This window comes from Chaetodon trifascialis, chromosome 2 (assembly GCF_039877785.1).
Source record: "Chaetodon trifascialis isolate fChaTrf1 chromosome 2, fChaTrf1.hap1, whole genome shotgun sequence".
Taxonomy (NCBI): Eukaryota; Metazoa; Chordata; class Actinopteri; order Chaetodontiformes; family Chaetodontidae; genus Chaetodon; species Chaetodon trifascialis.
The window spans coordinates 23,667,073-23,693,871 of NC_092057.1; the positions used below are offsets into that span (position 1 = coordinate 23,667,073).

General features: G+C 42.4%; 2 protein-coding genes across 6 annotated transcripts in view; both read right to left on the reverse strand.

The window, feature by feature from the left end:
• LOC139338677 (endonuclease V-like) overlaps positions 1 to 16,527 on the reverse strand; it is a 62,589-nt gene extending 46,062 nt beyond the window's left edge. The window contains exons 1-5 of one of the 2 annotated variants that reach the window (XM_070973921.1): positions 16,389 to 16,527; positions 15,042 to 15,213; positions 10,902 to 11,036; positions 8,830 to 8,869; positions 7,873 to 7,985 (exon numbers count right to left, since the gene is read on the reverse strand). In XM_070973921.1, the coding sequence (XP_070830022.1) occupies positions 7,873 to 7,985; positions 8,830 to 8,869; positions 10,902 to 11,036; positions 15,042 to 15,213; positions 16,389 to 16,432 (504 nt within the window). In that variant the 5' untranslated portion in view covers positions 16,433 to 16,527. The remainder of the gene's footprint in view (positions 1 to 7,872; positions 7,986 to 8,829; positions 8,870 to 10,901; positions 11,037 to 15,041; positions 15,214 to 16,388) is intronic. The other variant, XM_070973912.1, reaches the window with a different exon arrangement.
• Positions 16,528 to 18,482: 1,955 nt separating this feature from the next.
• Positions 18,483 to 26,799, reverse strand: part of LOC139338438 (SEC14-like protein 1) — a 32,430-nt gene continuing 24,113 nt past the window's right edge. For 2 of the 4 annotated variants that reach the window (XM_070973449.1, XM_070973432.1), the window contains 7 exons: positions 25,795 to 25,966; positions 25,426 to 25,560; positions 25,064 to 25,198; positions 24,147 to 24,398; positions 23,880 to 24,058; positions 23,391 to 23,417; positions 18,483 to 21,440 (listed from right to left, as the gene is read on the reverse strand). In XM_070973449.1, the coding sequence (XP_070829550.1) occupies positions 21,335 to 21,440; positions 23,391 to 23,417; positions 23,880 to 24,058; positions 24,147 to 24,398; positions 25,064 to 25,198; positions 25,426 to 25,560; positions 25,795 to 25,966 (1,006 nt within the window). In that variant the 3' untranslated portion in view covers positions 18,483 to 21,334. The remainder of the gene's footprint in view (positions 21,441 to 23,390; positions 23,418 to 23,879; positions 24,059 to 24,146; positions 24,399 to 25,063; positions 25,199 to 25,425; positions 25,561 to 25,794; positions 25,967 to 26,799) is intronic. The other 2 variants (XM_070973459.1, XM_070973440.1) reach the window with 1 other exon arrangement.

Sequence of the window (26,799 nt, forward strand, 5' to 3'; positions counted from 1 at the left end):
ATTGACAAAATGAAAGAGAATGTCATGCACCAACATCCTCTACTTTGGACCAGGTTAACCTGCTGGACAGGTCAGAGGCATCATCAGCAGTGTTTCCCTCCTGCCAAACACGACGGCAGGTGATTTCACTGATTAGCACAATCAGTGCTACCTGCTGCAGAATCTGATAGGGATGGACAACTTTTTTTATTTTTAAAAACATGCAGAAAAAAACATTCAAAATCCTCTTTGTTACACCTTATTGTCAAAAATAGTGAGGAAAATGAAAGTCCAAAAATGTGCATTTTTGTCACATTTTTTCCAAGGTGAGAAGAAACTCAGAATCACACTGATCAATAATAATTCAGGATTTTTGATTTGGGCTCAAGATACAGTGTTTTGGAATCCAACAGTAACTGTTAAATATATTCCCAAAGTCCTTTGTCTGACTAATGCAGAGATTTTCTCTCTTTTCGCTGTTTGTTCCTGTTATTATGAACAGCCTTCTCATTGTTCTCCTCTAGGAGTGTTGGTGCAGCAAAAAGACGAAAGATGAAAACTAACCAAAATGAGCAGGTGGCTTGTAATTAGCACTGTATGCACAATATTTTCTATTTTGCCAAATTTTTGATCAAATTTCAACCAAATATTTGACAAAGCAGTCGAGAAAAGCAGGTTGATGTGTGATTGTTTTTCAGATTAGTCTCCCCAACGGCTACATTGTTGAGAATATTTGAAGTTTTGTGGCATCCCTCTCTCTGACAGAAATGTGATTGTGAAAATGCGAAAACAAAATTGCTGCCTAAATTGTTTTCAGCAGCTGAGCATAATCCACGCTGCTACAAGCAGAGCAGTATGGAGGACATCACAGAAACCAGGGCCAGATGATGGATTTCCACATTGGAAAGCCATGTTGCTGGTGCATGCAGTTACTGATGCCTACAGCTCTACTGCTGCAACCCATGCTGATAGGCTGGTGATGCCTGGACACACAAATCCAATCTGATTACTTGCAAAAACAAAAACAGTGAGGACAGTCTTTCAGATCCGATTTGAGAAACATATCTGATTTGCCTGCAGTCTGAGCGTAGCCAAAATTATTCATGCTCATTGGCTTCAATGCTGTGCTTTACTCATTGCATGCTTAACTACGTTAATGCTTCGTGTCAACTGCTGTCAGTAGCTGCTGTGTTGTCAGGATGGTCTAGTGGTCTACACACATGCCTGGTAACAGTAAAGGTATCAACGTGTGTACATCTGCCTCAGTCTCTCCTATGACAAATATACAGAATTGATGTAACTTCTTCTGATTATGTTTCTCTGCTAAAACTGTTTTTAAGACCTAGAAACACCAAAAAGTGGCAGGTGGGTTGCAAATTCCACCCACCACTGAGGCACATACAATGATACTCACTGACTAAAGCTGACATGGTAATAATCACATTTACATTTTTGCAATTATCTTGAAAAGAGCTTGGTCTGGAGTCAGAATTATTTCCTAATTTTAATCAGCATCTCGTCTTCTGCTCTAAAAATGTCAAATTTTGCAATTTTTCTCAATCTGCTTGTGCTGCGATTCTTGCTGCTTGCTTCTCCTTTTTGTTTTATTTCTCCTTTGGTGAAAATGGTACTGCAGCACACACTGTATAAGTTCTATAAATGGTAAAGAATGGTACACACACACGACAAACACCAAAAATGACATACGTCTATCAGCAGGTGCCACTATAATCACTCTAAGTGCTTTGGTCAGTAACTCCAACATTGTACATCACACATTCAAAAACCTTACATGCACACACATTGCCTGAACTTAGCTGAATGTTGTGGCTTTGAGTCCAATCTGGTGGTGAAACTTTGCACACTGAATCTACAGACTGTGAGGATAAAAAGTTATTCATTTTTGTGTTGTTATTCAGTCTTTAAAGAAGGTGTGAGAAACGCCAAGTATCTAATAGATGCAGAAATTTCAGGTTCAACCCAACTGACGCACATCGGCATGAAAGCCACAGTCTCTGACACAGACCATCAGAAAATATGACCCCACTGTCATAAAACAACATGCAGCAGGCAGGCATTAAGCCACCTGGTCTGAAGGCTGTGATCAGGTGCGATCATAGTGGCTTCCTATTAGTCTCATATTTGTACCCAACAGTAAGTCAAATGTGTGATTACTGGAAGGACTCAAGGTGACTGCATTTTCAATTTGTCCGACAGGAACTGAAAGTTTCGGTCTCACAGCTGAAGAGACGGTGCAAAGTCAGATGTAGTGATGTAGGCTGTGTTGACAGGTGTGCTGTGGGTTATGGGCCAGAGCGATGAAGGGAGCTTAGCCGCCATGATGGATGGAGTGTCTGCTCTACTATGACTGATTACAGCAAGCAGCCAGCGGGGAGACAGGAGGGGCTGCACAGGGCCTCCGATCCCAGCTGGGATGAGGCCAACAGTGTGTGTGTGTGTGTGTGTGTGTGTGTGTGTGTGTGTGTGTGTGTGTGTGTGTGTGTGTGTGTGTGTGTGTGTGTGTGTGTGTGTGTTTGTGTATGTGACAGAGAGAGGCTTGACTCGTACGAAGAGAGAGCAGGGCTGAAGCCAGAACAGCAGAAGTCAGACAGACAGAGCAAGTCATCAATAACACACTGGTTTGAGTTACGCCCTGGCTATCAGAGAGCAGGGAAAGAGAGACAACGAGAAAAAGAGAAGGCGAGATGAGATGGGAGGAGAAGAAAGTGAGAGGGAGAAAGGAGATGGGGTGGGAGAGGAGGGATACACTGGATGTGAGGAGAGAAACAGAGGGGGAGATAGAAGAGGGAGAGACAGAGGACGAAATCTGAAGGACACTGAGCTGCATGGCACTTCAGTAACAAGGATATAATTTTCCCAAAGTGAATCTAGGACAAAGAGGAAGAAAAGAAACATTTTTTCTCCTCTTTCATCCTTTTGTTTTGCCTCTGACTCAGATCTCAGATAAAAACACACAGCACTCCCTGGCCTCTGTTCAAGCACAGACATATTACTTTTCCATCTTCTGGGCTTTCAGCTACAGGGAAAGGTAGCGCGTCTGAGGAGGTGGACTGTTTCTGCTCAAGGACACTTCAAAACATGATGCATACATCCTTTAATGGACAGGCTAGCTGTCAAGGGAACTGTAAACACTAAAACAAATGTGTTTTAATCTTATTTGTTTCAAGACTCATCTGTCATTTTTCTGCAGTGCAAAAAAAAGAAAAGAAAAGTTTTCTCAAACTCTCAAGCTTCATCTGTTTGAAGTTTAAAGGAATAACTTTTTCTTTCCAAGAAAGACATAAGAAAATTAATACCACTATTATGGCTGTTGTTAATGCTGTATTCATTTCATTATTTAGACCGCAATGAAAAGCAAATCAGAAGAACCATTCGTGTCTTTGCGTTTTCAAAGTCAAAGATTTCTGAAAGTTTCAATATCTCCACTTGATGAAAAGAACTACAGCTGCAAAGCCTCCATCCCCGACAGCCACATGTAAATAAAATCCAATATTAACACTGTGGATTCAGTTCATTTAAAGGAGCCTATACAGAGTTTGTTCATAAGGTTTCACATGTGCATGAACTGCTCCAACTCTGTAACCCTGCTAAAGTAGCTAATTAAGGCTCTTTATTTAACCATGCTTGAATATTCCAAATAATAGAAGATTTTGTGTTCTTCCCATTCTGCCAACTTTGAGGCAAAGAGCAGAGTTACGTTAAAATGTGGTTAGCCTAACTTAGCATAAAGAAGCAGGTAGTAACAGCTAATCTGGCTCTATCAAAAGCTCAAAAATACATGAAGCTCACCAATTAGCATGCGGCATCTTTTGATCATCCAGTCCGTACACAAACAGAAATAAACATAAAAATGACAATTTGCAAGAGGAGATGGAGGATATCCAGACGCTAGCTACATACACAGACATGGGACTGAAAAATGTAGTTTCTTTCATTTAAAGCACAACTTTTAGGCTGCAGTCAAATGGTCAGAAAAATAGGTCTCATGTATTTTCCTAAACGCTTTTCCTTTACCTCAATGGAAAATGTCATTAAGGCAAAGAAAGATGTGAAGGAATCTGGCCCTCCTAGAATAAATCTGCATTATTGTTATACAGTATGTATACTGTATATATATCTATATATATTTTCACTTGCAACATATTATTATCATCATTGTTGCCACTGAATAGATATATGTTTATCCAAATGTTTTTTTGTATTCATCTATCTTACAACCTTAGTGCGTGGATTCTCAGTTGTTTATTGTAGGACGAAATTCTGAACGTAAGAAAGTGGTTTACTGACAGGCTCACCTAATGAGGATGGTCACTCAGCAGGTGTATCCACATTACAAGAATCAGCTACAGCTGGCAGTTTTGTAGATTCCAGACTCCAAAAGAGTCTTGGGCTACGTTTACACTTAGGGAAAATGCATTATGTTTTCATGCGGTTTGGCATTTTTGGCATTTTTTATCACGGAAAACAATAATTTTTTAAAACTCCGGCCAAAGTGGAGATTTCTGAAAACACTGGTTTTGTGTTGGCGTGTAAACTGGGTTAAACGGCGTTTTAGGTTCCGAAACGTCACAACATGCGACTGAAAATACTTAACGTCATGTGAGCGATCTATGTTCACACTTGCGCCCATAGGTTTGACATATAGACATAGTTATGATGCGCTCGACGGTGTATTTATCTGGGTTCATGTAAACGAAAACATTTTTTAAAAAGATTTTGTGCACAATGTTACTTTTGAAAATGGAGGGGTTAAAATATCCGTTTTCCAAAATACCCTGCTACGTGTAAACATAGCCTTGGTCACTGTATGTTATAATATTGAGTAACAGATATGTTAAAGAGTGGAATAAAATGGCCCCTGAGCTGCACGCTGTTGTAATCTGCCTCATAGTACTGTCCATGGTGCTGATGCCACTGTCATGATTTTAAGGACTTTCTTAGGCCTCAGACTGTTTGTGTTTGAAATGTAAGCTTTAATAGTTGGTTAAAACTATACAACTTCAGCATACTTTGCCATTCTTACAAATAAAAGGCTCCATTATGAGGTTAATTCATTCACATCAACTGAACCAAATTAAAAGTGTCATTAAAATTTACAGTAAATAAGCATCATGGTTGTTTTGTAACATATAAAGCCTTGTAATGTTAACCAATTCAACATAAATCCACTGTTGCAGTAAAAAGTCTGAAAAAAAATGGCTAATTCTCAGGGCCCACCAATAAAAGCCAAATGCCCGGCCAGTTACTTTCCTTTCCTTCCTCCTTAGAATTGGTCTATACACACACTCGACCTGCTCCAGCTCTCCTCAACACACAGACATGACAGTGATATACAGTAGATCTTCACATTTAAGAGTGTGACAGACTCTTCTTTAACTTTATCTGTAGCATTTTTAATACAGGCCAATTTCTCTAACCACTTGTTCACTGTGCCACAAATGTGTATTTGTACTATACGTGCACACAATACTTCTTCTTGAAAGTGTTATATTTTGTTACTTTAATACCAATAAGGATCCGCACCCCTGGGCCTCATAGAGACATACACTAACACCTTTACTCTCGAGGCACGCACATTTAATTACAACAACTGAGAGAAAGTTCCTCTCTGCAACCTTCAGGGACACTTCTCAGACTGCATATTGGTTTTTGAAAACTCTCAGCGTGTTTTTGGAAACTCTGTCTGACATCTAATTGAGCATGGCAGCGCAATGCTTGTCAGTGGTACGTGCCGGTGTGCCTGTACCTCTGGTAACGGCTAATCTTATTTCTTAACAGCTAATTTTCTGAAATTTGGTAGGGAGCCTGATATGGCTTGTGTTTCACAGATTACTTCACAGCTAATTTCCCACCAAGCACTCAAACGCCAAAGCCAGTGTTGACTTGAGGTGTCGCAATTCTGTGCGTGCCTCTAGACAAATTAGACGGAGCCCCAGAGAGTGACAATTACATCAATATGGCCGGGAGGGGAGTTCTAAAATTTCATGCACAGCAACTGATCCAAAGCTAATAGCTTGAGCCCAAAGATGCCGCATGGGCTTGTAATACAGATGGTACCTGATACTCAACATGAACATGTCCAAGCCACTAGGATTTTGGCACAGAGATAAAATCAGGATATATGTGAGCCTGCATCCTCAGAGGAGAAGATGTTCTGTGTAAACAAAGAGATCAGGTTCCCCTCCACGACAGAGATGAACCAACACTTTCTGACACCAAAGCCACTAGCACTAATTGAGGGAGATGGATACACTCATATTGGGAATTTAATTAGCATGTGACGCTACTACATGAAAACCACTGGGGTTAGACGCAGAGAGTCTTTTGGCTGCTAATCGAGTTGGCAGTGCATTGGATGATTGCTAGAGTCATCTGCACTGGTTCCCTTTGAAACTTCAGGAAATGCCCATCGCTACTCTTCTATAGATCGACATCATCTTTTCCTCAGGGAAGGTGCTTGAGCTCATTTATTATAACTGTTCAAGCCCTTTCTGTTTTTATGTTCTTTCCACACATCCCAAACACTCCAGATGCAATTTTAAACCATTTTCCAGAAGTGCGTGTAAACGCATCTACAGTGTAAATCTATGTGAAGCATTAGCAGAAATGGACGGTGTGACAGTTTAAACTTCAACTCCTCACATCAAAGCTCAAAGCTGCAGATACCAGAACTTCTCCTTGCCTCCAAATCCCTACTTTAGAAAAAAGGATCATTTACTGTTTATTCTCTTACATTAGACTCTTGCAAGATGCCTTCTCATCAGGCAGATTTAACTTTAACTTGTTTTTATTCTTTCCTCAACAGGTCACTGAGGTTCCAGACTGAAACAAAGGGAACATTTGCATATTAATGAAATCCAGTTTTTCCTCTCCCACAGGTATACTCTGACCAATAGGTGTTTGTTCCAGCTTGATTTGTATTCAAAAAGTCACATTAGCATTAGCACACAAGGAGGCCTTGGCTTGTAATAAAAGCCACGCTGTCAAAATAGCACACACACACACTCACATGCACGTACAAATAGAAGTGTGGGTTCAATGTATGCACACACACGCACACTCAAAAGTAATTGAGGATTCTGTCCTTTGCTTCGTCCCTCTCTGACATTTCTTTGCTTTTTTTTAGAACGCAGTGAGCAATGAACAACGGGAAAAGTGATTACACTTTGATGACTTAACTTGAATTATTTAATCTATTGACTCTTGTCAAGGGTGGCAGCTCTTTCACAGACACAACATGTCAAGGCCACAGCCGTGTCCCAGTTTTTCCTTTGTGTTTCATTGTGTTTCCCTTCCCTGTGTCTGCTGCGCCTCTGTCAGTCTGTCTGTGTGTCTGTGTGCTCGTCTGACTGGACACAGATGTGCTGAAGCCGTAGCAGAGCATCAGCAGCTGCATCCCATCCTGTAATGAAGCCTACAAAGACTTAGCTCTGCCTCATATTCACCTTGCCAGATCGTAGTCTCATCTACCATCCTGCTGCTGCTGAATCTGGCCCTGCCTCACCCCCTTTCCTGTTAAAAGTCTGATGCTCTGCTCTGCTCATCCAGTTCCCCTGGATTCCTCTCAGGACCTGAATCTCCTCAGCCTCTGCACCATTCTGTCTGCTGTGACCCATTTCCCAGCCCTTCACCTCGTCTGCCTCGGACCTCAGCTCAGCCCAGCAACTCTCCAGATTCTGCTCTGCACCTGCTGGGCTCTTATTCCCATCCCATTTGCCCTCATAATAAAATACCTCAAATATCACACCTGTGTGTCTGTATCTGTAGTCCAGTACAGTCCATTACAGTCTCACTTATGTTCTGTAGGCAGACCCACAGAGTAACAAAGCGAGTTCAAGTTGGGTTAATAGGCAGTCTTAAATTTAGTCTCACCTGTGACTGGTGTTCTTCACTCTTGTACACACCCTGCACGTGCAGCAGGTTCTTGGCCACGCCCACACATGGCAGCCCTGACAGCACTCCGAGATGACACGCCAGGCCGAACTCTGTTGGGGCCAAACCGTGACAGACACTACGTTTACATGCAGTCAATATTCGGGTTTCTGAAACATTCGGAATAACCTGTTAACATGCGTGAGCAAACAGGGGTAATCAATTGGGATATCTCCAGCGGCGCACGGACAACGTGTTGACACACGGGGAACGTCATGACGCAATGCGCGCCATTTCAGCTTCTTCTTCCTGTATCCAAAAACAACAACTGCGGTAGCAGTTGACTTTGTTTGCGCTTTGGTGCTGGTGCTGACCCACCACCAGTACTTTACACTATTCTGCCTCACTTTCTTCATTCATGGAAGGCAAGAACGTGAAGAAATAGGAAATGGAGCCAGAGCTGTGCCATCCATATCCATGCTACCTGCACTCAAAAGACCAAGATTCCTTGCAAATAGAACATAGCACTACAGCTAACCACCTCGGAATAATGCATGAACACTCCCAAATCGCAAGTAGGGGTGTTTTCCTGTTCTTCCCATTCTGTCGACATTGCATGAATGCAGCATAATCAGGGCACAGTCACACAAAAGTGCAAACTTAAAGAAGCATGTGAAAAAATTCACATCTTCTCTTTGCTTGGAGTTCAAATTTGGTGAACTTTTAAATGAATTTCAGATCAGCAGGTAATGGCAAAGTGTGACCATACCATATAACACCTAAATGGAACTTGGCCTTTATTTATGTTATTAACCACACCCGAGCTTTTCTTGACAAGAAAAGTAAAAGTGTTTGTTGTAACAAAAAAAAACCATAAAAAAAAGGTTGATTGTATATTAGGTCTGTCACTGAACGCATCCTGCCATCAATCAGAAAGTACTGACCAGCTTGACTTACCTCTATAGTGGAACAGACCATTCCCATCGACCAACACCACCTATTGAGAGGACACACCACACATACACTTCTGAAATGAATTTCCCCATCATACAAAAGCTCTAGCTGTTAACCGTCCATGAAAGCATCATACATAGCGAGTAAAATGTGTATTTTCAAAGCCCTTCTGTCTTCTTGACGTGTCAAAGCGGGAAAAGCACCACTACAATGAATAATATTAATCATGGCTGCTCAGACACTTCAGTGGAGCAGAGGCATCGTTAAAGCTTCCTGAAGTGAAAACGGCTTCTGTGACACCATTTTCTCCTTATCTACAGCTGATGATCCCAGCTGCTACCACTGTCGGACACGGTGTCAGATGTACAGTGTGAGATGCCAGAGTCTTTATCCTGAGCTTCAAAAGCTAAAGTTAGCAAGAGACAAGATCCTCAAACTGAGGCGCAACTTGTCCAGTTCCAACACACCGATGAGTTCTTGAAGCCAAAGGTGACTCTACAGACGAATTTCAGCATTGAATCTTAAGTCGCCGGGAATAACTCACTTCAAAGGTTGCGGATAAAGGGAGCAGTGACTGCATCTGTCCAGGGCTAAATGTCAGTGGAAGTAAAGCTGTGTGTGTGTGTGTGTGTGTGTGTGTGTGTGTGTGTGTGTGTGTGTGTGTGTGTGTGTGTGTGTGTGTGTGAACATGCTGACAGAGAGACAGAGTGGGAGGAAGTGAGGTATGTGGGCAGTGACAAACAGAAGTGAGTAGGTGAGGATGAATTTGAGGCGACTTTTTGAGAAACAGTGAGAGAGGGAAGCTGAAGAGCTTTGTCACAGGGGCTGCAATTCATTCAGGGGGCTTTAATGAGCATGAGCAAAGGCGAGGTTTACACCATTTAGAAAAATCCCAGTGATATCAGTAAGGTGTCAATATTGTTGGGTGTGTAAATGATCTATAAGTCGTTTTAAAAGTCTAAAATGATGATAATGACCAAATCCCCAGCCTCATCTTTAAGATGAAAGTTGAAATGTTACAGTTAGCATGTAACGTTAGCATGCATACCATATGCTTTACAGCATGTTAGCATGCTGGCTTTAGAATTATGATCAAAGCACAACTGAGCCTCGGTCCATCTGAGGCTAACAAAGTACAACTAGAGCGATTTAAGGTGAACAAAGTCGGACAATGGAGCCTGACAAGCTGACGCTGACGTCTCAGCAGTTAACAACATGGTTTTCCGTGGTGGTGTCACTTTTCATAGTCCAACATTTTGGGGAAAAAACTGGAGTCTGGAGGGAAGGACAAACAGCTAAACTGAAAAAATAAAACGACTAACGCTAACTAAAGAATTTGAATCTTGTTTAAATCAGTTACTTTGGAGGGAGTTACGGTCTGTAACTAACAACTTCGCCCAGTTCTTCTGTGCAGCTTCTCTAGCGATGATGCAGTTTGCCAGATGGTAAGCACAAATCATTTCTAGCCAGGCTAGCGCCCCCAGCCTTTAGCCTTTATGCTAGGCTAGCTTTTCCTCACTCCAGCTTTGTGCTCACAGTCACGAGAGTGGTACCAATCCTCTCATCTCACTTCTGGAAAGACAGCTAATACTTCCCAAAATGTTGAAAATGTAGAACTACTACAACCAATATGAACTAACCACATTTGAATTCAAATTACAAAAATCAAGAAAGGGCTTTGCACACACGGAAACTCAGCTCAGGAACAGCTTAGAATATATTAACATTAAAAAAAAAAAAAAAAAAAAAAAAAAAAAAGACATTTCTTGAGCAAAGTGAGCAGTCCTTTCCTGGATTCTTTAACACATTCACATGGGGAACAAATGACAAAAACATTTTCAACACCTCAAAATGTTATTACAGCTACATTTTCATTTTTACAATTACACCAAGTGCTTGTAGTCATTTGAGCTACTCGTCTATATCACACCTGTCACTCGTTCATCAAGTACTTTGATGAAGCCCTCCCTACCCTCTACTGAATTATGAATTATGAAGTCCTTAAACAAGTTGAAAACATCATTTTTAGGAATATGAACACGGCCCTGTTACTGTGCGTGTGTGCAGAAGCTGACCTGAGGCAGAAGTTGAGGCTGGTTCCTCTCCAGCCGCTGCAGAGCATCCAGGAGGAAGGGGGTTTCTCTGAAAGCCAGGAAGCCAGCTACGTACGGGGCGGTCAGGGTCACCATCTGACTGTCTTCATACAGCAGCTGGGGGAAGGGGAGGGGGCACAAATATACATTTCTTTTTCTGGGCATCAAGGTGGCTGAGTGGTTGTCGATTCTGTGGTGATCAAAAAGCAGTACACTGATCCCCAACCTGCTCACTCACTGTGATTCCCACTTAATCACTGGCAATTCACAGTACTAACAGCACTGGGTTTAGCTACATACATCTGTGTCAGGGATCAGGTGGTGCATGCTTTGGACAGATGCCTCTACCCCAGTGTATATGTAAGGGTGAGTCCACAGACACACAGACAAGCTGTGCAAGATAATCACTAACATGCCCCATCTGGCTCAAAATGAAACACCTGTTAGTGCTTGCTGATTTAAGGCTGTGAACGTGTGAACATTACTCTATTTAGGTTACCTGCTTAAAATCAAATTACATGTATTTTTTTCTGCTACAACATTTATTTGCATCAACAACTTATTTATTGCTCCCTCAATCTAATGTCCTGGGCTCTCCTTTGACAAAAATCAGCCAAAAAAAGGTTTATATTTTATATCTTTTGATTTCATGATTGTGCCTCCTTGTCTGTGCATGTACCGGTTACAATGCAGTTTGTCCTCCCTTAACAGAGAACCAAACTTCTTTTTATGTAGCTATCGTTCTAAAACAATCTGCACAGAGGAGCGATGTCACCATTGGTTCTCTGTCTGTTCTATCATTGGTTGACAGTCACAATAGCCAACTCGGACCAACACACTGCACAAACAGAGGAGACATTAGCTCTCTGGCTAATGTCTCCTCTGAATCCAAAGGCGAATCCAAAGATGGACACATCTCTTGAGTTGCACCTTTGCATGTTGAATGAGCTACCAGACTAGCATTTACTGGGGACGAAATGCACTGTTAACATCAGTTTGCAGGCTAGTCAGTGAATTCGCTGGTCAGTCGAATCAGAATACTTTATTGATCGCTGAGAGGAAATTAGGTTGCAGGTGCTCTGCCTGCAGTCCCGACTTGTCACCCATTGAAAATGTTTGGAGAAGACACTGAACTGTTGAGCAGCTGAAATCGTACATCAAGCAAGAAAAAAAGAAAAAAATGACAGCAGTTCACAAATGCTTACATACTGTTGTTAAAAGAAGAGGTGATGCAACAGTTATGTGCTAAACACAACGCTGTCCTATCTTTTTTTTTTTAATGTGCTGCTGGCATCAGATTGTAAATGAGGATATCATTTTCAAAAACAGTTCTCAGTTTGAACATTTCAAAGACTAGAAAAGCTCTCATTTGTGAATAGAGACAAGCCCATGACACCTCGACAAAATGACGCGCTCTCGTCTGAGCAATCAGGAATGTCAATTACCATTCACGATATGTCAATGTTGTATTTTTGACGACAGTGACCTTCATCTCCCTCGGCTAAACAGTGGTGATAAAACACTGCAGTGTTATGCTGTAAAGTATTACAGCCAATAACTTCAACAACTACAGTTGTCCATATGTTGAGTGTGTTTTGAGCTGATGTTTGAGGCCATCTTATTTAAATGCAACTGCAATTAAACTACAAAATTATGGTCTGTTGTTCTGTAAAACTCTACCTCAGTGGACACTCTGAGCATGTTAGCAGTATTACTTTGTGTCACAAATGGCCTTAGGTGGCAGTGTCGGAGTAAATTGAAAGCAAGCAGGGAACATAATCCCATTATTGGACAGCATTTCTGAACATTTCATTAGGCTCGTTGAGTCCATGTATCAACAACGTACAGTGACAAATGTCATTAATTATAATGGGTTCTATAATGAGAAGGTGCCAGCAGCCCATGTCGATGCATAGATAAATGGCAGGAGTGAGGAATGCTTGTGAAAGGCTCGACAAAAAAAGCAAATGAAATGAAAATTGGGACTGGCAAGGTCTTGTCTTAACAACAGCAGGTTTAACAAGACTCGACCTTGAGCTGGATTGCATATCAAAGCTCTGCTCTCCTGTGTACAGGTATTGCTTTTTATGCTCGGCAAGGCCACTTTTAGTGCTAAGGTTGACTTGATAAATTTATCTGGATTAGAATAGTAATCCACTTCATCCTTGTTTCACTTTATCACAGGTCATTCATAATTCCTTTATGATACTGTAGAATACATTTACTATGTATTTGGCATTTCTACAGCATCATATTCGAACCAGTGTTTTTATCCAACGTTTGTGTTGATTCTGTATTGTTCACCCTCCTGTCCTCCTCGTACAATGACCCAAATACAACTTCACACAAAAACCATGGAACAATGACTTCAAATACTACAAATATGGGTTAAATGGGTTACAGGTTAAACCTAAAGCTACTATAATCAATATCTTTATATCAACAAAAGATCAAATGACCAGATGTTATGTGAAAGGTGTCACTTGTAATGATGAGCCTACAGAGAATCAGCTCTATGAAGCTTTTTAGCAACATGGAACAGGTTCTGGTTTGTGCCCATTCAGAGCATTTCACCCAAAAATAAACTGATTTGGTTGCAAAGTTGCTTCTCAACTGGTACCAAAAAATAGCAGTTTTTCTTTGACCTGGGGTCCATGTTCAATCTGACAACAGGGTGCTCCGTTTTGCTCCAGTTCCAGGTTGAATGACATGTTTACTTGAAACAGTGTGAAACAGTGTGCAAGGGGGTTTGAGGTACATTTTCTCTTGTTTGGCAGGTGTGTCAGAGGTGTTAGCAATCAGCAGCAACATGACCATACTAAAAAGGCAGGGCGCTTTTAACACAACAGGATGTTCAATGCACCACTATCTGTTTAAATAAACGTTTAGCTATGTTTTGTCGGGGCTGAATGTGCACATGAAGCGCAAAATGTGAGGCTATCAGTGGCTCTCACTGTTCTCTATGACCTTGTTTGCAGCTGCAGCAGGCAGCTATTTAAAGGTAAAAAAAATAAGCCCATTGTACACGACCAGCTCAGCACAAAAGAGCTCCAAGACAAAGTTAGTGGCTTGCTGGCAATCACAGTAAATCAGCTAAAGAGCTAAAAGGCACATGAATATTGGATTTCTATTCATCAGTCAGAAAGAAACACAACTTCAAATGAATGATGATTTTGATCCAAGACAGCAGGACACGTTCACCAGATCAACTTTATACGGTGATAATAAGTTACTGGCCAAAAACTACTCAATTGATGCAGATTTAACTATAGACTAAATATATACACAATCACTCCTAGCAGATGAAGTTTACTCAGTTGCCATGGAGATAGCTTCACTTTCATCATGTTGAGTTAAGATATTTGTCTAAAGGACAAAGAGTCAACAGCCGCTCCCTGGCTCTCGATAGTTCTGCTGGACATTGAAAATATCAGCAGCAAGTGGAAAAAGATACAGGATATCAAAAAAAACAAAAAAAACCCAATAGTTTCAGGGGATACATGTGCAAGAAATTGCCAAAACTATCAGGAGGATCACTGCACAGGCAACAATCACAAACTAAATATCTGTTTAGGTGTAAAGAAATTCATGATCAGAGGGTGGTGATCAGAAACTCAATGGAGAAATTATCTAAAACTATTGTACAACAGTCGAAATCACCTCAGGGACTGACTGACTGAACCGAGCAGGGAGCCTTGGTGAAAGGATGAGTAACTTGCTGAAGTGTGTTCACAGCCCTCATGCAGCCAGCTTTCAGGAGTCACACGCACGAAACAAGTAATGTTAAAGTGATGATGATGCAGCAGGAAATAACTTCCTGTGACCTTACATTCAACAACCCAAATAAAGTTAGTGAGACTACTTCTAAATGCAAATCAAACACTGATATCACTCCACATCATGACACATTGGTATACTGTCATTATATGTGTTGAATATATTCTGTCAATATACTTCTCTACTCTGTCGTGAAAATGTGACTTTTCTGACAAATGCAGCCTCTGCCTGGTTACGCATCGTCAATACTGCTGCTGTTCCCACGTGTCACCACTAGAGGTCGACAAAGCTCACAGATTGCTCAGTTCATCCACAGTGAGCGGGTGTAGTGAGGGGGCAGCTCACCTCCAGGCCGGGGTAGCTGAGCACCACGAGCTGGGCACAGGCGTTGACATCGTCCCCTTTGATGAAGGAGAGGTCCACTCCGCCGACTCTCTCCAGGCCCGAGAAGTCAGGACTCCTCTGCCAGTCCTCAGTGTCCTCCTCCACCACCTGCTGTCTGAGACGGGTCTGCTCGCTGCAGGGACAAGAGACGACTGAGTCTACAGTGCAATCAAATTACACAAGCAGGGCATTACACAAAGACTCACGTGAGAAATACTTCATGAAAGAACAAAACTCCTGTTCAAAATGTACAGCCTGTAATCTTAACGTACACAAAAGCGATCACCCCCACAAAAATCTAAATTTAATTTTAAAATTAATTTTCTGTCAATCAAGGACAAGATGAATGCACTCATGGTTTCAGCTGGAGTTTACTCCGTTGTACCCTTTGATCAAACTTAATACACAACTGCTGTTATTGTCTTCCTCCCAATAAAAAAAAAAACAAAAAACTGTTTCTTCGGCATCCAATTGCTTTACACATTTATTCTACATCCTTGCTTATGTCCTGCACCAATATAGTGTTTCAACAGGAGGTGCATGAAATTATAAATACAAGTTGACAAGAGCAGTTTCTAGGGCTGCAGCTAACAATTACTTTCATTATTAACTATTCTTCAAATGATATCTTGATGAATACATTAATGGTTTTGTCTATCCAATGTCAGAAAGGTGACAACCAACCAACCAACAGCCTAAAGCCTAAAGATATTCAATCTATAATCGTATGAAACAAAAATGCCGCAAAGCTGGAGAAAGTTTTTACATGATGTTTCAGCAGGTTCACTGAATTCAAAACAGTTTTTCCATTCCCCAGTTTGCATAAGGCTAGAATAAAAAAGAGTCCAGGTCATGAAACCCTGTGGCCTCTACCTGGGCTTTGCATGCATGTCAAAACACACACACACACACACACACACACACACACACACACACAAATGCGGGCTGGACACGGCAGGCAGCAGAAGGACATAATATGGAATCATGGCGTCATCACTGGCCTCGCCGTTACAAACTCACAAATCAATGTCTGCTGAGCGCGGGTGGCTCAGGTCCAGAGCTACTGGCAGAGTGACTAAACAGAGACACAGATACAACTGGAGGCACGTTATACAGCACCACGTCCGCTTTTTTGTTTGTTTGTTTGTTTGTTTGTTTGTTTACCAAACTTCAGGAGACGAGGCAACGAGTAGCTCCAGTATGGAGATACTGGACGTTCCGCTGGTTTCAGTTGTGTCGTTATGTATTAATGTAGTATTACTTCATGTACATAGTTCAGGTATGTAAAAACACGAAAAGCTCTCTGACCTCTCCCAATGCTTCACCAGACCTTCCGCAGGAGGAGCGGACATCTCTACCAGCCTGCTGGAGGATGTTTCATCAGGAAAATCAAGTGACAGAAGTAGCGTGGATGCAGACGCAATGTTTTTAATTCGTTTTCCTTCCGCGTACTGACGTCACCGCGAGGGCGGAGTCTACGTGTGGCGTCAGCGTGGTGCAGTGCTGGTCAATCCTGCCATCTAGTGGTTTAAATGGCAAAATACACTGTTAGGAAACGACACGGCACCTCTTTACATCTCATTAATAATCTGCTTTTTTAAAATATAATGGCAACACAAAGATGATCTGATAGGTGGACTGATGTGTCATCTAAAGAACAGACAGTTATAGAGAAATGACACTGTGACCACAAAAGTACACAGACAGTAATTGTCTTTCAGCAACTTTATTGTACTTTATTGTGAGTGTATTATAAATTGTACTTAAGTGTACTTTTTTTTTTAAAGTGCTGTAAATTACAAAAACTTTTAATAGTAATAAAGTGTACTTAGAAAAAAACACATTATTTTCAAGTCCTTTGTCACACACTATTAGCATGCTTAACAGCATACTTTCAGTTGATTTCATTTTAAATTAAGCACATTTTCAACACATTGGTGATTTTCACTGCAAGTGTGTTTTGAATGCTCATGATTCATGTTCAAAGTTGTACCAATTTAGCACACTGTTTACAGTTCAGATTTACTCATGCATTACTCAAGTGGTGCTCAAGGACGACTTGAGTACACTTAAGTATATCAGAAGGCGACAAAAATAGCACAAAATGTACTAAGTACATTCTTCACAAAGTATAATTTACCTGTGATTTTTTTTCACCTGGGATTAGACTGGCAAGGCTTGTCAAAGAGCAGGTATGCTGAGGAAAAACAATGGGCGGCCACTGGAAGACGAGCATTCTGCATGGACTGAGACTGACATGTCCACTGATGAGATTTATCCATCAGACAGACGAGATACTGGAAATGCTTGATGCAATCAGGTCTCCTAAGATGAGCCACAGTCAGGAACAGACAGGTCAGTGTGATAGATAAAGGGGAATCAGGAGAGGAATCATGTGAGGTCTTCTTCTTGTAAAACAGTTTCTCCAGTGAAAATTGCTTCAGATGGTGAGGCCCTGGTTGTCTAATGGCCAGGGTGTGTCCCACACAACCACAATGTACTTAGTTAGAGTCCAGCTGAGGACCGTTGTTGCTCCCCACATTTTCTGCCTATCTGTATTTTCAAATAAAAGCTTTCAAACATGCTTAAAATCTTGAAATATTCCTATATATTAATATAAGTAGTGCATAACTCCGGGCTTTGTTCTTCACCTCTTGGCCAGTTGAATTAATTGAATGAATGACACTCGGCCATATGTGCCTGTAAAGACATTAATCACACCAGTATTAGGAATATAGACCTTAGTGGGAAAGCTGTGGGGGAAAAATGGATGTTGTATAACTTCCTATGTCTAAATCCTGAACAAACTAAGGTGCTGGGACCCTGCTCCAGATTTAGATTCAATCAGATAACAGTATCTCTTCACAGCTGTGTGATCTCCCACTGTGTGACACCCAGAATTCTTCTGTTCTTTGTCTTATCCTTCCCTGGCCTTTTATCTACACCTTAGAAAGTCAACAGCTCTGCTTTTCTGCACGTACGGGAACACTGACATGACCTCACCCATGGCAGAACAGACAGTGTCTGTGAGAAAAATTCAGACTGAGAGCAGCTATTTCCAACGAGGACATTCAGGTCAGCGGGACAGATCATCCTTTGTGGTCATTATTGAAGTCAGTGATGCAGCAAACACGAAACCCATTTGATTCTCATTAATTGACAAGGCATTAAAAAGTGAATGCAGCCAGTGGCACAGAAAAATGTAGGGAGACCCACTGACACAATTTTCAGCAAGTTTGGCAACAGATGCATTTTCAAATTCATCTCAGTTCACTGTGTCAACTGTGAGGGTCCCGGTCAAATATATTATGTTTCAGTTTTGATATGAACATGTACTTTACTTCATCACATAAGCAAAAGACACATGAAGAACCCAAATGAATGTGACACGAGTGCATGCAAGTTCTCATAATTCAAGTTTATTGTTTCAAAAAAAAATGTAAAGGCGCCATATTCTCATTAATTCAAACATGAACTTTTTACATAATTCCTCAAATCAAGTAAAGAGAAGATATGCAACGATGTCAGAAAAGGAAGCAGAGAGACAGACAAATGTGATGGACAGACAAACAGTTATAGCCCTCATTTGTCAATGAGATCTTGATGAAAAGTGTACACGCTGGAAGAGCTACAGTCACAGACGCATGGGACAGCAGACCATGGAAGAGTAACAGTGAACTGAAGCAGAAATGAAACGAAAACCTCTGATCTGAGTACACTTCTTTATGCCTATGGCTTCAATCAAGGTCCACTCTGCTTTCTAAAATATACACAATGAAAAGTGCTTGAAAGCAAAACAGCAAACCTGGAGTGTACAAGTGACAAAGAGTCGACAGAGAGAGACCAAAGGAAGTATAAGAGAAGTTAGGTCTGGAACTGATGTCACCCGTTTCATCATCGGTCAAACCACTGAGGAAACGCAGGAATAACCAGGTGAAGGAAAGTTAGTCGTGTAGTTCTAGACATGCTTCAGAAAGTGAGAAGAGGCTGAGAAGAGAAACACGTCTGCTCTGCCCTGAGGGGCTGAGGGAGTGCTCAAACACATCTTACAGGCATCAGCTTTAACCCCACTGTTTCCAACATTCATTCTTTTACACCATCATGCACACTTCACAGCCCACAACCTGAGGAGGTCCTTCTCAGTAAAGCAGTTCATGTTATTGCAGTTAATGACATACAGTTACCACAAGTTAACCTCTGACCTTTCATTAATATTTAAAAACGAGCAGTTTCACGCATCAGAAAGGAGATGCAGGGCCAGTATTTTCAGGAGTCTGATTCCCAGACAAGGAGAAAGCCTCTGCCTTATCTCTTTTGTTTTTTTCTTTTTGCTGTCAGCTGCACTCAGTAACCATGGGAACAACATGTGATGACTCTTGGCAATGGCAACCATTTCTGCCCTCTACAGGGAGTCATCAACGCTTAATAACCAAATAAACTGTATCAAAAAACCGTTGCATGGATGTGTTGCGCTTAGAAATGTCCACTCAATTCACAATCGCTCATCTATTACAGTAATGACCTTGAAAAATGCAGGTACGTTTCTAAGTGGTGCTTACAAAGGCTAAAATGGTATTTATTGACACATGACTCTTCAAATGGCTATATCTCAATTGTTTAAATAACAGATCTGTAAACCCAACCACCACATGAGCATGCAGCAACACACCACACTGCTTCACCCCATCAAGTACTCATCTCCAGAAAACAGGAACAAACAGCCAACACTAGTACAGGTACAGTATCAATATGTTGTCTACTGGTGCACCTTCAAATGATAATCACAAAGTAACATTCACCCCTAATGCACACTGAAATATACACCACTCTGAAAAATAAGTCGAGAATGATGGCAGTTCTGCCCAATTACACCACAACCCTCCAAATTCAGGCATTTCATTGGTTGGCGAGCACTAGCCAATCAGTAGCACATTCACAAATCAGTGACAAGGCATCTCCTTTACGTCTTGATTTTGACTCTAGTTCCTCAAATTGTGCAGACGCTGGATAGAAAGCAAACCAACCGTGGCCCTTCGAAGGAAAAGGAAACGTGTCCAGGAGAAAATCTGGAAAGTTATTTGTGTTTCTCTCCTGACAGAATGGTCACAGAGACGGGAAGAGATGACGTCAGTGCCACAGAATGTAGCTGGTTACTGGCTCAGTTTGCTTGTCTGTCCGCCTGTACGCAACTTATGACAAAAATTCATCTGCAATCAGCACCCATGATCCTCCACGTACGCCTTCATGATAAATAGAAAGATTTCACACAGTTGAAAGTCAAACTCGTGTTATTGCTTCTAGCGGATTACTTCGCCATAAGTCAGACCCAGGTCAAATATTCAAATGCTTTTCAAGGTGTGATAAAGCCCTCGTGAGACAGACGGGTGGCATTGGCCACATAAGATAACAAGATGAATGACAGAAAGCTCGCACAGCCGCGGGAGACAACTGAACGTTACTTCCCCGCCACCTGGCAGCTTTGCTGACACCATCTGCACCATCATGATTCAGTAAGCTCCACCCAATCCTTACCTCCACGCAGTTTGAAAAACAAATTATTTGCAGGTGATATTCGACCCGGGTCAATCTAAGAGTTCACCCCGCCCACACACACCTGACCTATAAACAATGCACCAGATTGAACAAACCCCTCTGGTAATATGGAAAACTTCATGTTTCTGTGTGTGTGGTGGTGTTTGTATGTAACAGCACATCCAGTTTTTCAGCGAACACACATGAATGAGGTATGCGTCGTCTCAGTACGGTGTGTGTGTGTGTGGGTGTAAATGTAAATGCATATATGTAACAGCGCCTCCAGTGTGTTCATCTGGCCCCGTTAGCTCCCAGGATGAGAATATTGCTTCTTTCAGTTTCCAGAGCCACAAAGGTGCCGCAATTCATCTCCCGACCTTTAACCTTTCCCCCCGCATGAGACACGACACAAACACACATTCTGCTAATGTTCTGATTCAAACTGCTGCCCGGCATAGATGCCAGGCACGAAAAATATATGACCTTTGTGCAAAAATCAGCCCTTTAAATTGTACACACAGTCTCCGTTTTTTTCTTTTTGCCTCAAGATTTTTTTTGTAATCATTTGTCTGCTGTTTGTGCAAGCATGCATCAGTTCCACAGAGACCGGCTGTGCAAAACTCCAAAGACAACGAGGAGGGGCGGGAGGAGAGTTGGCTTCGGTGTTGATGGTAAGGGCAGTGTGGGGGATTGTGGGGATTGAAGTCCTCAGCTTCCAGTTTCTACCTGGAGATCATCGAGCTGGACTGTGACTGGCTGGAGGAGGTGGTGGCGGCACTGAGCTGAGAGAAGCCGCTGTGGCTCGACTCCAGGCTGGTCATCGAACCCCTGAGGTGAAAGACAGACATCCAGAGATCATGTGAGTGGACAAAAACTTCACATTCTGCAGCTAAATTCACATGTATGCAACACCAAAGCAACCACAGTCTGCCAGCCACTAACTGAACACATTCTGTGAGCATGACTCGTGCTCATGATGCACAACCATGCAGCCAGATCAAACCTACAGGAGGGAGGTGGTCACTCTGTGTGACACACAAGGCTCAGGCTCTGCCATAGGTAGAAAAGGGCTGAAGGGTGAGAATACATGAAAATGGCAATTTCTTTGCTTGTTCCTGTAAATCATTTCACACATACTATGTGGGAAAGGGGTTCTGCGTGTTTTGGTGAGGGCAGAAGCAGATCCACTCTGCCTCATATGCAAAACCAAAAAAGCTTTTTCTGTTATGGCCTCCTTGCATGTTTGAAGGCTCGGCTGCCTATGGCAAAGCATGAAGCATGTCCTTCCTTTTTGTGCATTAATTTCTCAGCAATAAACTGCTTTGACATGTTTTTATCGGTGTACTATGTAGTTTGCTTGGTGCACATTTGTAGCAAATTTTACTTTCTCGTGAGCCCATGTCTACAGTGCATCATACATAGCTCCATAATGCATGACAACACATGATTTAGGATGTTTTGTATCAAGCATTAAAACAACATTAATGTAATTGGAATATTTTAGAAGGTCAAGTATGACAATTCCTCACAGCAACTTTACTTTTACATTACAAGTTGTTCAGTGTAACATGAGGGCAGTATGACACCACACTCATTCATTTCATTTAGAGAAAGCACCGTGATGTTCATAAGAGTTTATCTTCAAAGTAAAATGGCAGGGCTCTACAGTGAGGGTGAGCATTTTGCATAATAGAGTGGGCCAATGGGAAAATTTACTGGACGCAATTGATGAGACTGACTGACTTCTGACACTCCCATTCGTGAAGTTCAGTGTACAGAACATTCAGGTAGCAGCTTCTCCTTTTTAGTCGGCACTGATGATCACTTTCATTGGTTAGAATGAAAAAGGGCAGGTCCTATCAGCTGTCACAAACTAACATTAATTCCATGACTTACACGATGACAAACACAGTGCCTCTACTCGACCAAAGATTGTTTGTTTAAGAGGCAAGAGAAGCATCACTCTGTAAGAGTTTTAACTAAGAAAACCATCGGCTGAATACATCACATCAGTTTCGGGGGTCAGAATCAAATATTCCAATTTGACATCTGTTTTCTCGTCAGAGCAGCAGTTAAAAACTGTGATGATGATGTATGATGATATAACAACTGTCCTATTGCCTTATGAATGCTTGGCATGAGCTTATATGTTGCTGTGGAGGTACATTACAAGGGTTTCCTAATCCATATTCTTAGTTCAGATTAGTGTTTCAAATATTTAGAAATCTCAACCTCAACCAGACTCGTCAACCTTAAGCAACACACCCTGTTAAATGCTGCTGGAGTTAGATGGTGATTTCAAGTCTGCTGAAGTGAAACAGCAGGTGTGCTGAGAGCAAAGTGAGATTCAGCATGTTGGTAGATGGATAAGTGCAGGAAAACAAGTACAAATGCCAGGAAATGTCTCTCTGAGTAGGCATACAAGTGCACATGTTGGTGTAAGACGTGGGTGCACACTTAGATATACAGCAGTTGAGCGCAAGTGGACAGAACTTAACCCAGCCTAGGATTCCTGATATTAGTCATGCAGGCAGAGTGACTGAAGCCAGCAAGTGGATAGTTAGACTGTAGTCCCAGTGCAAGGATTCTTAATTTAGCGTGAACGAAGCAACAACATCCTGTTAGCCAGTGCTAACACAAGCCATGAGCAAGAACAGCTGCAAACAAGCATCTCTTTGCTGCATCAGAAGCGTGACTGCCATGAGGGGGCCGTTCAAATTAGTAGCGATGACAGTGAGCTGGTGCTAAAAGAAAAGGGACAAACGCTGAGCCACTTACAAACTCTGCACATCACAGCAAGCCGTTCTTCATAGGAAGAAGACAGAGGAGGAGGAGGAGGAGGAGGGGGAGGGTGTGAGCAATAGAACAGGAGTGGATTGGACAGAAAAGGCTGGATTAAAGGAGTCTTCGAGGGAGGGAAGCATCCTCATTTCAAACACTGAGCCTAGAAAACTCATGATGCTCTTGAGGCTTTTCATCGTGTCATTTAAGCAACGTTACAGACTTCATTCATTCAAATATCAAATGTCATACGTGGCACTATGTGGTGGGTTGTAGAGGGAGAAAACTGAAAGAAGGCAGGAGTGAACATGAGCAGTCATACCGGAATAATGTTTGAAATTAAAACTACGGCAACATCATGGTATAACACCTTAACACAGCGAAAATAAGGGCACATACATACACTTCACGTATGTGTATATTCAGCATGGACACGAATGTATGTCTCTGTATTCCACTCACACACATGCACACTCTGTTACTAACCTGAAGTCCTCAGAGCCCAACACCTCGGTGTAGTACATGACTTTACACTTGTGCGAGGAGACCTGCAGGGTGGCCAGCACGTCATCCACTCGAGGCAGGTTGGTGGCCGAACAGGCTGGCATGTTGTGGAACTTCCACTGGAGGATGTAGAAACCTGGCCACCGCGTAATGTGGGAGCCCTGAGGAGAAGACAGATTGATAGCACAATGTCAAAGACTGACGAGCAAAAACATGCTGGGGCCATAGTGCATCAATCCACAGCCTAACCTGGACGCTCTCGCCCTCCCTGCAGGTGAGTGGGGACTCCACCATGCTGTAATCTTGCCCCAGAGTCCAGGACTTGTCGATAAGTTGGACATTGTTGCCTCCTGGGGATGTGATGCCATGTGCTCCCAGGGGATCTTTACGCGGAGGCTGGGGGGCCCGCTTGGAGTGGTAGATGTTGAAAACCACATCCCCTTTGCACATGTCAAAGTCCCAGGTGATGACTGAGGAGGCGTCGATGATCTCAATTAGAAGCTGGTTGGTGGAGAGAGAAGGGAAGGAAGATTGGCCAGAAATCAGAATAAAAATATGTTTCGGGGGGAATCACAAACTAAGCCAAAGTAAGGAGGAACATTTTTTCTCTCCCTTTAGCTCTTGATTTCTTATTTTACTTTACACACATCCTTTCTTGCTCAAAGGAATAATACCGGCGCACTCTGACTGTAAGCCTCACACTCTTCATTACTGTCATTCATAACACAACTTATACTATGGTATTCATTTTATGAGTTTCCATATTTAAGCACCAGCTAAATGTTGCAAAATAAAAGACGCCATCAGTGACAAATAGCAGTGACAGAAAAATGAGCATCTGTTTGTGAGGCTATGAGCTCACTAAAACCATTTCCACAAGGGTGATTATGCATGACGCTGTGGCTCTGCCTTTGCAATCATTTATGTAACATGACTAACTCTATGTCACTGCAGACAGATTATGTTTCAAAGCCACATCACATTTGTTCAAGGTCTGAATTAAAAACACACAAAGAAGTATCAACTACGTTCGACCACTAGATGGCAGAAGTTTCAACAAAACCTCCACCAGAGACATCCTGCAGCTCTCTGCTGTCCTGCCCTACATATTCATTACAGGCTTTCCTTCGTTTCTTCTCACTCGGCTGCTCTATGTTAAGCCTCACCTCGTGCGGAGCTCCCTTGAAGACGCTGGCGCTTTGGTAGATCGTCTCGGTCCACAGACGGACATCTTCATTCTCCATCTCCTCGGCTGTGCGGTACATCGACTTGGGGACCAGGCCGCCTTCTGGTACCTCACACTGCAGAGGAAAAAAAGCATGCATGTACAAGCATGCGCATATACACACACACACACACACACACACACACACACACACACACACACACACACACACACACACACAAAACTGGGTCAGTAAAGGAGACCTCAATGAGGATGGTGTCATGTCCCAGAAAGTTCAAATTCACAATTAAATCATAATCTCAAATGATGACCTAAGAGTTTAAATCTTCATCAAACACTCACCATACACTCTCCTCCCAGGAAGTCAGGGATGATCTCCTTGTCTATGTAGTCCACCAGCCCTCCAGGACCCTGGTAATCATTGCCTGCATAGATGAGGAACTTCTTGCGGGTGTTTTCATCAATGAATGGACTCACCTAAGGGCAGAGGCAGATGTGGATATGGGTTATGGACACACCAAATTAGTTGTATCCTAGTTATCCCATGGCAAAAGCATATGAATTTACAGCAATAATAAGACCGTGTTCGGTGTGGTTATACACCAAGATACCTGTCTCCAGGTTTAAAAATGAAGGAGGACCACAAACTAGAAACACCCTTCAAATCTATATAAACTGGGTCAATGAGAAGTATCCCCTGCTGCTTCTCACCAGTGTCCAGAGGACTGGGAAAACTCTGGGAGCTCTCAAGATGAGCAGCCGCCCCAGAGTCTCTGGGTAGTTGGCCTCCACCACCTCGATGATCCTCAGCAGCGCCTTGACTCCTGGTCGCCACAGGTGACGCATGTTCAGCCCCTCCAGATCTACCAGACACGTCCAACAGCTACAGAAGAGGAAGTGAGCAAGGATTAGTGTGGATAAATGCACGGGACAAACACACACGTAAATGGGCTACAGCCTCTTTCCGACCACTTAGCACTAGTCACACTGAAGTGAAGCTTAAGTGATGAAGGCAGTGCTTGCTAATTCTTGCCCCCCCCCCGCACATCCCCATTTCCCTCTATCTGTTCTGGCTGAGGGCTGTGACGTGAATGCCACTCATAGTTCACATGCCTTCCTGTGTGGCTGTTATCCCAGCCACGTCTTCCTGTTCGAGAGGGCTGACAGATGACAGATACCATCTCTGTTCCCTCCCTCTCACTCTCACTCTCACTCTCTCCGTGGCCATCTGAAGCAGTGCACTCAGTGAACAGCCTCGTGCATTCTTTCCATGTCTCCTCTGCTCTCACTCACACTGTGTGTCTCTGTGTGAGCACCTGTGTTCAGGCTACAACTGCTGAATCCAATCCAACGAGCTTGCATGCTGCCTCATGCCGTCAAAAAAACAGAGGAATGCAGCTTATTTCAAGTATTTTTCATTTTTTCCTATGTTTCTTTTTGATGTGCAACCACATTATTGTACATTTAGTGAGATAATTAGTTTTGGCCCAGGGCTGCAAATAATGATTATTGTCATTATCAATCATTCAATAGATTATTGTTTTGTTTAAGTGTTGCTGATTAAGTGTCAAGACATCAGGATGTCATCTTTCCTCGATATATTCTCAGGCTTGTCTTGCAGACTGCCCTCCCTCTGTGGAGCACATTTGCTTATTTTTACTCTTATTCCAATCAGTATTCCTCATTGCATTCTACCCTTTGTAGCACAGCCTCAAA